The sequence below is a fragment of the Notolepis coatsorum genome (genome assembly GCF_963971535.1).
Source record: "Notolepis coatsorum genome assembly, chromosome: 2".
NCBI lineage: Eukaryota > Metazoa > Chordata > Actinopteri > Aulopiformes > Paralepididae > Notolepis > Notolepis coatsorum.
The window spans coordinates 184,642,767-184,659,921 of NC_140166.1; the positions used below are offsets into that span (position 1 = coordinate 184,642,767).

General features: G+C 46.8%; 1 protein-coding gene across 1 annotated transcript; it reads left to right on the plus strand.

The window, feature by feature from the left end:
• Positions 1-3,805: 3,805 nt before the first annotated feature.
• Positions 3,806-15,048, plus strand: faslg (Fas ligand (TNF superfamily, member 6); the record flags this gene model as incomplete). Its single annotated transcript, XM_084308416.1, has 4 exons — positions 3,806-4,078; positions 12,420-12,465; positions 12,594-12,656; positions 14,621-15,048. The coding sequence occupies 4 exons, from the start codon at positions 3,806-3,808 to the stop codon at positions 15,046-15,048; spliced, it is 810 nt and encodes a 269-aa protein (XP_084164542.1).
• Between the last annotated feature and the right edge of the window lie 2,107 nt (positions 15,049-17,155).

Here is a 17,155-nt window from a genome sequence, read left to right on the forward strand (position 1 = left end):
AGTGGCGCAGTGGGCAAGGCGCTCGCCACTAACGCAGAAGATGCTGGGTTCGAGCCCAGCTCTTGGCGTTGCTTCCGGCTTGGCTGGTCGTTCATACTAATACAATTGGCAGTATTAGGGGGTGGGAAAGCCGGTGGGTGGGGATCAGACGTTATGGACAGCGACTCCTACAGGTCGGTTGGTGCGCCTGTACAGCAGAATCAGGAAGCAACGGGGGCAGCGTGAGCCTCCCACGCGTTACTCCTCGCCGCTGAGAGATCGCGCTGTACAGGTGAAAAAAGATGCAACAGCTGCCTCCTCGTGTACCGGAGGGGACACGTGATGCAAGGCTTGGTCCACATTGCAGCCGACCAGTGGGAGGCATGGTCTAACAATGTTCGAGACAGGGGAGGGTAGAATTGGATAATACGAAATTGGGATGGGAGAAAAATAGAAAATGGGGAGAAAAGGTAGATAAAAAACAAAAAGAAACTGAGCGCCTTCCAACCTAACAAGGCCACTGGCCATGACAATATCCCCTCCAGATTCCTCAGAGACTCAGCAGCCGCCATCGCCCCAGTCATCACACACATAATAAACCTCTCCATAAAACAGGGACACGTTCCCAAATACTTCAAAATTGCAGTTTTGTGCAGTAACCCCCCTGCACAAAAAGGGTAGCAAATTAGACCCAGGCAACTACCGCCCTGTTTCTATTCTTACCTCCATCTCGAAAGTCATGGAAAAAATAGTATACGAACAGGTCAAAAAGTACCTTGCGGGAAAAAATCGAATCTACGAATTCCAATCTGGCTTCAGAACATCCCACTCCACTGACACATGCCTTCTCTATTTGAACGACCACATCAAACAAGAGGTGGACGCGGGCAAATACTGCAGCATGGTCATGCTGGACCTACAAAAGGCCGACACTGTCAAGCACTCCATTCTGATTGACAAGCTAAAAGCAATTGGTTTTGATAGTCTATCAGTGAGCTGGATGCAATCCTACCTGGAGGGGAGAGAACAGATGGTGGAGGTAAACGGTACCCTACCCCCCCCCCCCTCTCTCAGTGAGCTGTGGTGTTCCACAAGGAAGCATACTAGGACCGTTACTGTTCCTAATTTATGCAAATGACATGTCGTCAGCTTGTGACTGCAACTTGTTCCTGTTCGCCGACGACTCAGCCCTGCTGGTCTCTGGCAAGAACAAGTTACAGGTTGAAAAAACCCTCAGCTTGGAACTCGGCAGAATCTGCACCTGGCTCGCTGATAACAAACTATCATTACACCTGGGGAAAACAGAGTCCATTCTCTTTGGTTCAAATAACAAACTCAGCAAGACCGACGACTTCTCAGTTACAGTGGGTGACATTATTGTCACAAGGAAAGATGAAATTACATACCTGGGTTCCATCCTAGAGGCAAATCTTTCCTGTGACAAAATGGCATCCAATGTAATAAAAAAAGTCAACCAACGAACTAGATTCTTGTACCGGATCTCCTCTCTGGTAAACAAGAATACCCTGAAAACTCTGGCAGGAGCACTCATTCAAGAGTACTACAACTGCGGTTAGGTGGCCGAGCGGAGATTGCGTTCGTCACCAGCCCCGGAGCTGTGAGCTGGATTCGCCTGTTCGAATCCAGCTCACAGCTCCGGGGTTGTCACCAGCTTGGCTGGCCGTCTGCACTAATACAATTGGCTGTATTAGAGGGTGGGAGAAGCTGGCGGGGTGGGTCCGGGTCGTTGTAAACAGCGACTCCTACAGTTCGGTCGGGGCGCCTGCTAAGCGCGGATAGGACTCGAGGGGGATAGTGTGGTCCTCCCACACGCTACGCCCTCTCGATGAGAATCCGCGCTGCCAGGTGAAAAGAAGCGGTGATTGGCTGGACGTGTGTCGGAGGAAGCACGTGGTAGCCTCCACTCTCCCAGATGATCTGACTGTGGGGGGTAAGTGCGCAGCGACCAGGAAGGGACTGGGAATTGGCATACGACTAACATTGGGATGGGAGAAAATCGGAGGAAAATGGAGGGGGAAAAAGACCAATAAAAATAAAGAGTACTACAACTATGCCTGCACTTCATGGTACCAAAGCACCTCAAAGGCGCTAAAAACAAAATTACAAACATCACAAAACAAACTGGTCAGACTACTGCTTGACCTTACTCCTAGAACCCACCTCACCCCTGCCCACTTTGACAACTGTCATGTTTTAGACTCGGATACGTGAAAGTTGTAATAAGATATTTAAAGATAAAAGAGATTAAACACTTTTGATGGTATTTATTATAAAAAGTGAATAAGCAAGGTATTATAAAAAGTGAATAAGCAAGGTACAATTGAAATCTAGTTGGTACAACTGGCCGGTCGTGTAGAAAAGAAAAAGCAGTCAAGTCCGTGTCCCTTCAGTCCAGTCAGTCCGTCCAGTTAGTGAAGCGGTGTCCAGTGCAAGTCAAAGCAGAGAAGAAGGCAGAGCCCCCTCCTTCCCTGTGAGGGTGCTCTTTATTAGTCCCATAGTCCAGTGTGTGTATGTGGTCTCTGTCCTGCGTGCATGTCTTGTGTATTGGTCAGCCATTATGTCTGCCGTGCTTGAGTGCGTGGTACGCACATTTACGTGCACATATGTGCGTGTGTGTGTCTGTCTGTCTTTATCGATAACGATCTGTGATTGATGGAAAGTGTGGTATGTAACCGTATGTTGACCAGTACCTGACCGGGATGTTTATAATCCTTTGGGCGGTCGTATATTAGTGACTTGTGGCATTTTGTGACAATGAGTTGAATTATTTGATCTGGGCTAATCTGGTGAGATCTCTCACCAAAGGTTCGAATGGACTTAAGTGGATACACTGATTGTGATCTGGTCTGGAGGTGCAGAAGTGCAGAAGTGTCCAGCGTGAAGTCAATGTGTGTGTGTGGGGAGTGAGAGAGAGAGAGTGAAGGGGGAAGGGATGTGCTTGTGTGTCTCTGGAACTCTTGCTCTGGCTGTGTTGTGTAATTTAGAATTGTCCATTGTCTTAATTCAGTATTATTTATCACAACCTAGGATGGCTTAGAGTAGACGACAGAGTACAGCAACTTGCAATGGGCCTGGTCTACAAGATACACTACACCACCCAGGTACCCATGTACATGTCAAAATACTTCCCAAAGGTCAGTGAATACCATGACCACAACACCAGAGGGAGCTCCACAAATCATGTCAAACCCAGATTCGGCTCAAACAAGGGATTAAACACGTTTAGCAATTATGCCACATCAATGTGACAGCTGTAAAGGAATGCGAATCACTACCCACTTTCAAAACCACTCTCAAAGAGCACCTACGGGAGACTGCAATTCGAAACTGGCCCCTGTAAATGTCCAAACCCAACCCCCTCCAATGTACAGTTTCTTCCCCCTCAAATGTATATACTCTCTTTTTAGACTCTTTTTGTACTCTGGTATGTCATAAATATCTAAATGTAACAGTACTGTCTACCTGTATGTCAGAGATGATGAATTGAAAATGGGGGACCCTGATGTAAACAAGACAAAAGTCTTTCTCTGGTCTGCATCCCCTTAACAATTGTTGCAATCTGTTAAATAAAAATGTCAATCAATCAATCAATCAGTCAGATGAAACCCCCAACGTACTGTCTTTTAGCTACGTCTTTCTCTATGCGTTTCACAAAGTGGAAAGGGTGTGTGTGTGTGTGTGGGTGGGTGGAAGTTGTGGGTTCCACACAGCTTGATAACATAGACAGTGTTCAAATTGAAACACGCACACACACCTCCTGCATGCAGCAGCGACACACTCTCTCTCTCTATCTCAGACCTGCACCATGAACCAGAGCAATGCATCCCTCCAGGTTTTTCATGTGGACATTGACAGAGGTCCACAGTTTGCTGCCCAGCCTCCAGCCCTGGCACCCTACTGGTCCTTTCCCCCTGCCCAGCAGACATTGAGGAGCCAGGGGAAGAGCCGGGGTTGCATGGGGGTCAATCCGGGTCTGGTGATGCTTCTGCTCTTCATTCTGATGCTGATGTTCGCTGCTCTCGGGCTCGGCGTCTACCAGATCCACAGGCTACAGACAGAACTGTCCAGTATGAGACAGGTAAGATGGGCTACAGCCTACAGCAGGGGTGGCCAACCCGCGGCTCGCGAGCCGCATGCGGCTCTTTGCCCGTCAATGTGCGGCTCTTCCATCAAAAAAAAAAAAAAAATTATACTTTATTTTTTTATTTTTACTTTTTTTTTTTTATGTCACTCATTCCATAAGGACGTAGAATAAACATTTACAATTTTTTTTTAAATGGTCCATTTGCATGTTCTTGGTATCTGAATCTAGGGACATATATGGATCAGTGTCAGAAATAGTGTGTCTGTTACTAGGCTTGAGTAAATTGTAATGAACCAAAGGAGAATATCAATTCTATTTAAAAAAAATATATATCTTTGACTGTAAATAACACCATGCTAAAATTGACCAGACCTGAAAAATCTAAGCAAATGAATAAAGGGAAGATGATTAAACAGAAGGTTTTGTAGATACAGTACTGAATTCTGCCATCTTTTTTATAATGTAAATTTCTCCACCATTCTTCATCATATTGCAACACCGTTTTTTGCAAGACGTTCACAGAAAGGTAGAGAAACTAACTGCGTTCTGTTTTATGGCAATAACGTTCAGGTTTGTGGGAGATAATCCCAAAAAATAAGAGAAATTAAAAAGTAAATCCAGAAGTCAGATGATTGACAGGGGCTGGTGTGAGCTGGGTAGGGTAGTTTTTCGAAATTTGAAAGCCCTGAGTCTCTTCCTTCAAAAGACTACACTCACTTTTGGCTGTGCCACTTCCTCCTGTCAATATGCGCCGGTTTCCGACTCAATGCCCTGAGATTTCTATAATCTTATATTTCACTAATAACAGTTAAAATAATTGGTAAACAAACATAATGCTGAAAATATACACTTTTACTGTATATCTCGGGCTTTAGAGGTTAACCCTGTGAGGCCCAAATTAAAAAGAAATTAGCAACTTCAGAGGCCAGAGGGTGGGACATATAAACACATTTACTATCAAATAGCATTGTGAGGCTGAACAACAGGACCAATTGACTATACATGTGCTTAAAGGGGAACTATCTTATAAATGGCTTTTTTCAGTGTTTACCATTGTTTCTTAGCTATGTGGACTTATATTAATAGGATATATGTCTCTAATTCTCATATTGGCGAATTCTTCCAATTCTCCTCTCACAATATTCACCCTCACTGAACTGAGTCATCTGAAAATGTGCATATCTGTGATGTCAGAGATTTCTCAGCTGCATAATAATGTGGCAGTTGATGTGGCAGTTGGCACCAGGCCACACAGTGGTTGGAGCCCAGCCTCAAAACGGCTTGAGGTAGAAAAATGCGGTTTTTAGTACTTGATTAGAAATACAAAACAATGCATTTAAAAAAAAAAAACCTAGGTGTTCCATAGACTCACAGGAATTGTGTAAAAGTGCCCAAATAGTGAAAGAAATAGTAAAATAGTTCCCCTTTAACATTTTTTAAATAAACATTATTTTTTTAAATGGCTAAAAGTGATTTTGTAATTTTGCAACCGTGGGTCTCACAGGGTACTTTTAACCCTGTGAGGCCCAAATAAAAAAGACATTAGCAACTTCAGAGGCCAGAGGGTGAGACCTATAAACACATGAAGGGTGCCGTGACTGAAAAAAAAGGTTGAGAAACGCTGGTATATGGTGTGGCTCTTTGTGGTACCACAGTCATTTTTTTGTGGCTCTTAGTCTCTGACTGGTTGGCCACCCCTGGCCTACAGTATCATAAAAGATGTGAATGCAAGGTACACATTCCTGCCATCGCCATGGAGCAAGGCACTGGAGTTAGAACTGGAGTTGGTCCCCGGGGCGTTGGACTATCTGGAGGGCCACTGCTCCTAAATAGTTAGCATGGGTTAAATGCAGAGGGCAGATTCCTGGTATATGCTAAAATGTACTTGGCAAATAAATTCTACTGGTTCAGATGGTTTGAGGAGGTGGTTGGGGTAAGAGGGGTGTGAGTGAAAGTGTGAGGTTCGCCTTTCCCTTGACCTTTAATTCCCTGTCTCCTCACCTCACTAGCCCCCACCCTCGCGTTCGTTTACTCTCGTTTTGCTCTTCAGCAGCCACACCCTTGGACTACCTGTCATTATGTGTTTGATTGGTCTGGTGCCGAACACACACTTCTAGTTCGATTATCAATTACCATCACGCACCTGTCTAATTAGCGCCCTTGTGGGCTTTAAGTACCTCGCTCTTCCCCTCTGTCCTTGTCGGGTCGTTCCGTATCATATCTCTATCACCAAGCTCCTTCGGGAGGTTCTCTGTCTGTAGGCTCCTACGGGAGTTTCTGTTTCTGTCTGTATGCTGTTTTATCTCCGGCGTGAGACGAGGTGCAAGCTTTGGCCACCTGTCGCCGTTTGCCTGGAGGGAGACATTGTACTACGCTCTCTAATCCTCTACGGGAGGTATTCCAGTGTTCCACTTCAGACCTCCGCGCAGCAGACGCGCACCACTCAGACCTCCGCGCAGCAGACGCGCTCTTCACTCCAGACGCGCATCCAGACGCGCATCCAGATCTCCACGCAGCAGACGCGCTCTTCACTCCAGACGCGCATCCAGACGCGCATCCAGACCTCCGCGCAGCAGACGCGCTCTTCACTCCAGACGCGCATCCAGACGCGCATCCAGACCTCCGAGCCAGACGCGCTCTTCACTCCAGACGCGCATCCAGACGCGCATCCAGACTCCGCGCCAGACGCGCTCTTCACTCCAGACGCGCATCCAGACGCGCATCCAGACTCCGCGCCAGATGCGCTCTCCGTACCGGCGCGTACTCCAAGCAGACGCGCACCACTCAGACCTCCGCGCCAGATGCGCCCTCCGTACCGGCGCGTACTCCAAGCAGACGCGCACCACTCTGACCTCCGCGCCAGATGCGCTCTCCGAGCCTGCGCCCTCCTACTCCTCCCTGTAAGCAGCTCCAGCCCTCGCCCTGTCCAAGGCCTTGACTCTGTTTTCTCTCTGTCCCTGTCCAGTTCCTCCTAGTCCTCCTAGTCATCCCTGTCCTGTCCTCCTAGTCCTCCCTGTCCCCAGCCCGCCTCCGCGGGCCTCTGTCCCTGTTTCCCCACTCTAGGCCTCCTAGTCCTCCCTGTTCAGTCCCTCTAGTCCTCCCTGTCCAGTCCTTCTAGTCCTCCTAGTCCTCCCTGTCCCCAGCCCGCCTCCGCGGGCCTCTGTCCCTGTTTTCCCCTCTCTAGTCCTCCCTGTCCAGTCCTTCTAGTCCTCCTAGTCCTCCTTGTCCAGTCCTCCTAGTCCTCCCTGTCCAGTCCTCCTTGTCCTCCCTGTTCCTGCCCTTGTCCCTTGCCCTGGCCCTGTTCCCTTAGCCTTCCCCTTAGCCAGCTCGCCTCTTAAAGGCACTGTGCCTATTTTCCCATTTCTTGTTTTCCAGTATTTTGTGTTCTCCCTTAAAGGGACAGTGCCATTTTCTGTTGTATACAATAAATGCCCAGTTCTTGGCTTACTCTCATACCTGTCTTGTGTTGTGCGATTGGGGTCGGTTACAAACCATAACAGTACGACCCGACCAGTCGACGACCCCAGCCAGCACAGACGGTGTATGTTGAGTTCGCCTTTTTTGTTCCCTCTAGTTCCCCTGTTAGTTCCCCTGTTGACTCCCCTGGTTAGCCCTGTTAGCTTCCCTGTTAGCCCTGTTAGCTCCCCTGTTAGCTTGTTAGTCTCCCCTGTTAGCTCCCCTGTTTAGCCTGTTTAGTCCTTCCTGTTAGCCCTGTTAGCTCCCCTGTTAGCCCTGTTAGCTTCCCTGTTAGCCCTGTTAGCTCCCCTGTTAGCTTGTTAGTCTCCCCTGTTAGCTCCCCTGTTTAGCCTGTTAGTCTTTCCTGTTAGCCCTGTTAGCTTCCCTGTTAGCCCTGTTAGCTCCCCTGTTAGCTTGTTAGTCTCCCCTGTTAGCTCCCCTGTTTGCTTCCCTGTTAGCCTCATTAGCTCCCCTGCAGCTTGTTAGGCCTCTACTACCAGCATGGCCCCAGTCTGCTAGCTTAGCCCCGGCTGCTAGCACAGCCTCTATGTTAATGCAGCCTTGCTGCTGGCGTAGGCCCTGTAGCTAGCCATGCCCAGGCAGCTAACCCGGTCCCTCTGCATGGCCTCCACCTTTTGTGTAGCCTTCTCCCACTGCTAGGACTGCCCCTTCAGCTAGCAAGGTCAGTTTTCTCCCACTGCTAGGACTGCCCCTTCAGCTAGCAAGGTCAGTTTGCTCCCACTGCTAGGACTGCCCCTTCAGCTAGCAAGGTCAGTTTTCCCACTGCTAGGACTGCCTTTTCAGCTAGCAAGGTCAGTTTTTTCCCACTGCTAGGACTGCCCTTTCAGCTAGCAAGGTCAGTTTTCTCCCACTGCTAGGACTGCCCTTTCAGCTAGCAAGGTCAGTTTTCCCACTGCTAGGACTGCCCTTTCAGCTAGCAAGGTCAGTTTGCCCCACTGCTAGGACTGCCCCTTCAGCTAGCAAGGTCAGTTTGCCCCACTGCTAGGACTGCCCCTTCAGCTAGCAAGGTCAGTTCCCCACAGCTAGGACTGTCCTTCCAGCTAGCTTGTTCTCTCATGCTGGTCCAGCCCTGTCTGCCAGCCTAGCTCCGGCAGCTAGCGCAGCCTCTTTGCTAATGTAACAGTACAGCTAGCATAGGTCCTGTAGCTATCTGTGCCCTGGCTGTGACCCCTCAGCTCCTCTAGTTACCCCTCAGCTCCTCTGGTTACCCCTCAGCTCCTTTAGTTACCCCTCAGCTCCTCTAGTTACCCCTCAGCTCCTCTGGTTACCCCTCAGCTCCTCTAGTTACCCCTCAGCTACCATGGTTACCCCTCAGCTCCTCTAGTTACCCCTCAGCTCCTCTACTTACCCCTCAGCTACCCTAGTTACCCCTCAGCTACCCTGTTCCTTGCTAGCCCCACTTTTGTTGTAGCTTCCCCTGCTAGCATGGCCCGGTACTTTTTGTTTGTTGCCTTGTTTTGTCCCCTGCCACTCTGTCTGTATTTTTGGGTCGCCCGGTGGCTCCCGTGGAGGGGGGAGTACTGTGAGGTTCGCCTTTCCCTTGACCTTTAATTCCCTGTCTCCTCACCTCACTAGCCCCCACCCTCGCGTTCGTTTACTCTCATTTTGCTCTTCAGCAGCCACACCCTTGGACTACCTGTCATTATGTGTTTGATTGGTCTGGTGCCGAACACACACTTCTAGTTCGATTATCAATTACCATCACGCACCTGATGTGTATTCTAATTAGCGCCCTTGTGGGCTTTAAGTACCTCGCTCTTCCCCTCTGTCCTTGTCGGGTCGTTCCGTATCATATCTCTATCACCAAGCTCCTTCGGGAGGTTCTCTGTCTGTAGGCTCCTACGGGAGTTTCTGTTTCTGTCTGTATGCTGTTTTATCTCCGGCGTGAGACGAGGTGCAAGCTTTGGCCACCTGTCGCCGTTTGCCTGGAGGGAGACATTGTACTACGCTCTCTAATCCTCTACGGGAGGTATTCCAGTGTTCCACTTCAGACCTCTGCGCAGCAGACGCGCACCACTCAGACCTCCGCGCAGCAGACGCGCTCTTCACTCCAGACGCGCATCCAGACGCGCATCCAGACCTCCGCGCAGCAGACGCGCTCTTCACTCCAGACGCGCATCCAGACGCGCATCCAGACCTCCGCGCAGCAGACGCGCTCTTCACTCCAGACGCGCATCCAGACCTCCGAGCCAGACGCGCTCTTCACTCCAGACGCGCATCCAGACGCGCATCCAGACTCCGCGCCAGACGCGCTCTTCACTCCAGACGCGCATCCAGACTCCGCGCCAGATGCGCTCTCCGTACCGGCGCGTACTCCAAGCAGACGCGCACCACTCAGACCTCCGCGCCAGATGCGCCCTCCGTACCGGCGCGTACTCCAAGCAGACGCGCACCACTCTGACCTCCGCGCCAGATGCGCTCTCCGAGCCTGCGCCCTCCTACTCCTCCCTGTAAGCAGCTCCAGCCCTCGCCCTGTCCAAGGCCTTGACTCTGTTTTCTCTCTGTCCCTGTCCAGTTCCTCCTAGTCCTCCTAGTCATCCCTGTCCTGTCCTCCTAGTCCTCCCTGTCCCCAGCCCGCCTCCGCGGGCCTCTGTCCCTGTTTCCCCACTCTAGTCCTCCTAGTCCTCCCTGTTCAGTCCCTCTAGTCCTCCCTGTCCAGTCCTTCTAGTCCTCCTAGTCCTCCCTGTCCCCAGCCCGCCTCCGCGGGCCTCTGTCCCTGTTTTCCCCTCTCTAGTCCTCCTAGTCCTCCCTGTCCAGTCCTTCTAGTCCTCCTAGTCCTCCTTGTCCAGTCCTCCTAGTCCTCCCTGTCCAGTCCTCCTTGTCCTCCCTGTTCCTGCCCTTGTCCCTTGCCCTGGCCCTGTTCCCTTAGCCTTCCCCTTAGCCAGCTCGCCTCTTAAAGGCACTGTGCCTATTTTCCCATTTCTTGTTTTCCAGTATTTTGTGTTCTCCCTTAAAGGGACAGTGCCATTTTCTGTTGTATACAATAAATGCCCAGTTCTTGGCTTACTCTCATACCTGTCTTGTGTTGTGCGATTGGGGTCAGTTACAAACCATAACAGAAAGATGTCATTACATTTTGAAGAGCAGCAAGAGTTTTTAGTTAAATTAAGATGTGAGTTTAAGTGGTGTATGAGATTTATGTATGTATGGTCTCTATACCATGGAGATATACTTGTGAAAAGCTGGAAGCAGTGAGATGAATTGCTAAAGATAATGAGCACTGGAAGATGCAAAAAATATTTAAATGTCTCTTCTACAGAATGCAATAAAGCCATTTTTATAATCAAGACTTTCAAGAAAAAGAAAGAAAATAGACATTGATTCACCATCACGTGCATTGGTGTGACCATTGGAAAGAGAGTGGAAGATAGGTGTACGGCAGAGTAGGTTTTACGTACGTAAAGAACAGACTCTTCTCAGCCACATGATGCTTGGTTGACTTGCTTTATATTCAGCAAAAGCATTCAGCAAAGAGTTGAATCTCAACACACCATTTATTACACAATACTTATGTATGTAGTCTTATGTTTTGATTGATTGATTGATTGAAAACTTTATTAACAGATTGCAGAATGGGTACAGTACAGTACAGCTCAATACATACAATTGTTAGGGGATCAGGGTCCCCCATTTTCAATTCATCATAACATATATGACACACACGACATACAGATAGACAGTACTGCTACATCTATACATTTATGACATACCAGATTTGCAAATACAGTACTGTTCGTGATACAAAAAGAGTCTAGAAAAGAGAGTATACATTTGACGTAGAAACTGTACATTGGAGGAGGTTGGGTAGGTGGGGTGGGGTTGGGTGGGTGGGGGGGGGCTGTACATTTGAGGTAGTTGGGTGGGGGGGGTGGGTGGGGGACACTGTACATTGGAATATTGACAAAGCCATACATGGTCATTTACTGTACATTGGAGGGGGTTGGGTTAGGACATTTGCAGGGGCCAGTTTCGGATTGCAGTCTCCCGTAGGTGTTCTTTGAGAGTGTTTTTGAAAGTGGGTAGTGATTCACATTCCTTTACAGCTTTGGGTAGGGCGTTCCACATTGATGTGGCATAATTGCGAAACATGTTTAGTCCCTTGTTTGAGCCGAATCTGGGTTTAACATGATTTGTGGAGCTCCCTCTGGTGTTGTGATCGTGGTATTCGCTGACCTTTGGGAAGTATTTTGACATGTACATGGGTATCTTGGTCGTGTAGTGTATCTTGTAGACCAGGCCCATTGGAAGTTGCTGTACTCTGTTGTCTACTCTAAGCCATCCTAGGTTGTCAAAGTGGGCAGGGGTGAGGTGGGTTCTAGGAGTCAGGTCAAGCAGTAGTCGGACCAGTTTGTTTTGAGATGTTTGTAATTTTGTTTTTAGTGCCTTTGAGGTGCTTTGGTACCATGAGGTGCAAGCATAGTCGTAGTACCCTTGAATGAGTGCTCCTGCCAGAGTCTTCAGGGTATTCTTGTTTACCAGAGAGGAGATCCGGTACTAGAATCGAGTTTGTTGGTTGACTTTTTTTATTACATTGGATGCCATTTTGTCACAGGAAAGATTAGCCTCTAGGATGGAACCCAGGTAGGTAATTTCATCTTTCCTTGTGACAATATTGTCACCCACTGTAACTGAGAAGCCGTCGGTCTTGCTGAGTTTGTTATTTGAACCGAAGAGAATGGACTCTGTTTTATGTTAAACCACAATATGTCTCGAAACATCTCTGAGAGGGAGATCTCAAATCACAAAAGAAAACAAACAAAAAAATAATAATAATTACCAATGGTTTTCATGTCCGTGTTTGAAGTGCTTGTGTGTGATGATGTGCTATTGAGATTTCTTTTCATCTTTCATCTGACAGGGAATTAATACGGAGAATAAGGCTTGGGAACCAATGAAGCAAGTTGGTAAGTCTCCCCACACACCCCTCTCTCTGACATCTGCTGCACACGATTGCTTTATATTGTTCATAAATCAAGGAAGGGAATGAATGGATGATGATTTTTTACCAATGTTATCTTGTGCATTATTTTAGGTGGCCACAAGTCTGAGCTGAATGGAGAGAACACAGACAGAATACCTGCAGCACACGTCATAGGTAAGCATCAGAATACAAACGTGAACACAAACACTGATGTATAACACCATCTCCTGTCCGCTCCTCTCCTCCCTTCTCATGTGCTGTCCTCTCCTCTCCTCCCCTCTGCTGTCCTCTCTTCTCCTCTCTTGTCCTCTCTTCTCCTCTCCTCTCTCTTCGGATCAAATAACAAACTCAGCATGGGTGACAATATTGTGACAAGGAAAGATGAAATTACATACCTGGGTTCCATCCTAGAGGCAAATCTTTCCTGTGACAAAATGGCATCCAATGTAATCAAAAAAGTCAACCAACGAACAAGATTCTTGTACCGGATCTCCTCTCTAGTAAACAAGAATACCCTGAAGACTCTAACAGGAGCACTCATTCAAGGGCACTTCAACTATGCTTGCACCTCATGGTACCAAAGCACCTCAAAGGCACTAAAAACAAGATTACAAACATCACAAAACAAACTGGTCAGACTACTGCTTGACCGTACTCCTAAAACCCACCTCACCCCTGCCCATTTTGACAACCTAGGATGGCTTAGAGTAGACGACAGAGTACAGCAACTTGCAATGGGCCTGGTCTACAAGATACACTACAAGGTACCCATGTACATGTCGAAATACTTCCCAAAGGTCAGTGAATACCACGACCACAACACCAGAGGGAGTTCCACAAATCATGTTCAACCCAGATTCGGCACAAACAAGGGCCTAAACACGTTTCGCAATTATGCCACATCAATGTGGAACGCCCTATCCACAGCCGTAAACAAACGTGAATCCCTACCCACCTTCAAAACCACTCTCAAAGAGCACCTACGGGAGGCTACAATTCAAAACTGGCCCCCGTAAATGTCCAAATCCACCCTCCCACCCCCTCCTAATGTACAGTTTCCTCCCCCTTGTATGTATATATTATCTGTTAGGATCTCTGTTTAACAGTACTGTATATTTTCACATCTTGTATGTCACAATTGTAACAGTACTGGATACCTGTATGTCATGTATTGTCATAAATGTCATGATATATATCTGTATGGCCCCCGTAAATGTCTAAACCCAGTCTCCCACCCACCCACCCCCTCCTAATGCACAGTTCCCCCCCCCCCTCGTATGTATATATTATCTGTTAGGATCTCTGTTTAACAGTACTGTATATTTGCATTTCTTGTGTGTCACAAATATAACAGTACTGTATACCTGTATGTCATGTATGTCAGAAATGCGTATGTCATTAATGTCATTATGAAATGAAAATGGGGGACCCTGATGTAAACAAGACGAAAGTCTTTCTCTGGTCTGCATCCCCTTAACAATTGTGTGTATTGAGCCGTACTGTATTGTACCCATTCTGCAATCTGTTAATAAAGTTTGCAATCAATCAATCAATCAATCAATCAATCAATCAATCAATCAATCCTCTTCTGTCATCTCTTCTCCTCTCCTGTTCGCTCCTCTCCTCTCCTGTCCTTTCTTCTCCTCTCCGCTCCTCTCCTGTCCTCTCCTCTTCTGTCCTCTCTCCTCCTCTCATCTTCTGCCCTCTCTTCTCCTCTCCTGTTCTCTCCTCTCCTATCCTGTCCTGTCTTCTCCTATCCTTTCTTCTCCTCTCATGTCCTCTCTTTTCCTCTCCTGTCCTCTCTTCTCCTCTCCTGTCCTCTCTTCTGTCCTCTCTTCTCCTCTCCTCTTCTGTCCTCTCATCTCCTCTCCTGTCCCCTCTTCTCCTCTCCTGTCCTCTCTTCTCCTCTCCTCTCCTGTCCTCTCTTCTCCTCTCCTGTCCTCTCTTCTCCTCTCCGCTCCTCTCCTGTCCTCTCTTCTCCTCTCCTCTTCTGTCCTCTCCTGTCCTCTCTTATCCTCTCCTGTTCTCTCCTCTCCTCTTCTGCCCTCTATTCTCATCTCCTGTTCTCTCCTCTCCTCTTCTGTCCTCGATGCAGGAAAGTCATATAGATAATTGTAAATTCTCCTTCCCTCCCTCAGGGCAGACTGGAAAAGATGTAAAACCCCACATAACCCTGCGGTGGGAGCCGAGTGCTGGCCGCGCCTTCACAACAGAGGGAGTAGTTTATCACACTGAGGATGGAGGTCTGCAGGTCAACAATACTGGACTGTATCACATTTATTCACGAGTGGAGTTCCTCTTCGATCACTGCTCCTCACCGGACTCACTGGTTCATTCTATGTTTGTGAGGAGAACAGGAGACCCTCAGCTGTTGCTCCTGATGGACGGACATAAAGCTGGCTTCTGTAGCACGGGGCGACCAGAGGGGCATCGTTGGACCACAGAGAGTTACCTGGGCTCCACCCTGCAGCTGAAGAAACACGACAGAGTCTTTGTGAACGTGTCACATCCTGGCAACCTTAGTCGTGATCACCATGCCAACTTCTTTGGCCTCTACAAAATCTAAGGGTTCGTTATGAGAGGCCCCACTTCAACCTATTTCATGTAACACTCTCCTTATTGCACCGAAATGATCTCTAATTAGATTCATGACTATATTGCACATAATTATGTCCATGGTTTATTTATTTTCAGCATACGAATTAATAATATATGAAATATTTTAGTTTTATTATAGTTTTCTTTTCCAAGACCTTACTCTGTATACTCTCACTGTAGTGTCGTTATGGATCCAGTGAGAAGATGTATTTAACACTAAAGCTGCTGGTTTAGTTTGTATCATCTAGTATAGTATTTATGGTGTGGATCTGACACCACTGGTAAACTCAGATTTTAATGTATGGTGAACGGCACTTTCCTGTGTGGGAAGATGTATTTTGGTTAACTAGTAGAGATTACGTTCATCCAGAGGATAAAAGTTAACGTATCTAATGTAAATTAATATCTTCCACAGTCCTCAGTGTAATCCTACACACAGTGAATGCCCACACAACAGAATACAGAATAAAAAATGCAAAACATGGAAAATTGTGAGAAATATTTCCAGACCACTAGAAGCAGATACATTTAAAAATGTCATCTCAGTCATTCCTCCACCTTTGCATTATGGCTCATTCATGCTAATAATCGTGATCATAATTTGGCATTTAGACTACCTAGTAATGCTTTTGCACTACTGCAGTGCTTTTGTAACCTTTGTAACCCTCAGTGCACTGCACTTTGCAGACACACACACACACACACACACACACACACACACACACACACACACTCTGAAGTGTATGATACTTGATGTAGATGTGTGACCATGAGGGAATGGTACACTGTGTTCTTCTCTGACTGCTCTTCCTTCCTGTGTGAATACCTCAGGGGGTCTGCACTTTCACGTCTTTCAAGTCTGTGCACATGTACGCAGAGTTCCTCTATGCATATACAGTATGTTGAAGCTGTTTATATTACAGGGATGCCTTGTGCTCTCCAGGATAAAAGCCCAATTACTCTGTCAAGCCCCAAGGGTCTGCCTCTGATCTTCCTACTGTAGTGTTTTTTGGTTATTTAAAAAAACGGCAAACTAATCTACACTCACAGAATCCCGAAATGTTTTATTTTTAGACCATGTCCCTATAGGGGCTGATCTTCTCAAGCTTTTTATATGGATGAATGAATGGATTTGTTGTGTTAACAAAGCATATTAGTTGAAAGTCTGTCATCGCTGGTTAGGTGACAATAAGTCACATGGCCCCTTTCAAAGAAAAAACCCTGCATGCATGTTTATAACCACAACATATTCAGCTATTCAGCAACAGAATGTACTGAGAGTCACTGATCAGCATTGATTTGGATAAAATGGCTAGAGATATGACTAGAGTATTAAGTGGTAACACTAATGCTTGATTTTCAAAGTCTTTGAAGCTGAGAATTATTTCTGTATCTTTGCTTTGGGACCCATGTTGGGATTTCTCAGAATATTATTGCCATACTCCTAAATGTATAATACTTAATAATGCATTGCATTTCACAATGTGAAAATGTCCAGACATTTAATACTGCTATTATCTTTAATCAATTCCCCTGTCTGAAGTTCGATACAAGGAAACAAAAGGGATAACTCCATAGTCAATGAATTGGGAGAGATGGTAAAGGTGATAGTGACAACATGAGTATATGGGTACATTTTCTGGTTCTGAACTGAAAAAAACTACTATAGAATAACGCACATTTTTGTATGAAAAATCTGTCTCCCGTTCATTGTGGAGATGGAGCAGCTCCAGACTTTATACTTAATAATTAACATTAAATAATGGATGACTCTAACAACAATAGTCCCTAAATGAATACCAGTTTTCACCAGCAGGGGGCAGCCATATGGCACAGGTAACATGCCATTGAAGTCACATTTTGCATCATATGCAATGGAAGCACATAAAAACACCATGAGGACAATTATAACTACGGCCAGCAAATTGCAAGGCATTCATTTGACCAGCCTCTGAGACATTTATAGATACATTTCTCAATTATTTTTTATTATTGTCATTATAAAAAGGGGGGGAATGCTGAACCCAAAATTAATTAATACAATTCATTTTGATTAGCCTTTTTCCCCTTCTTTT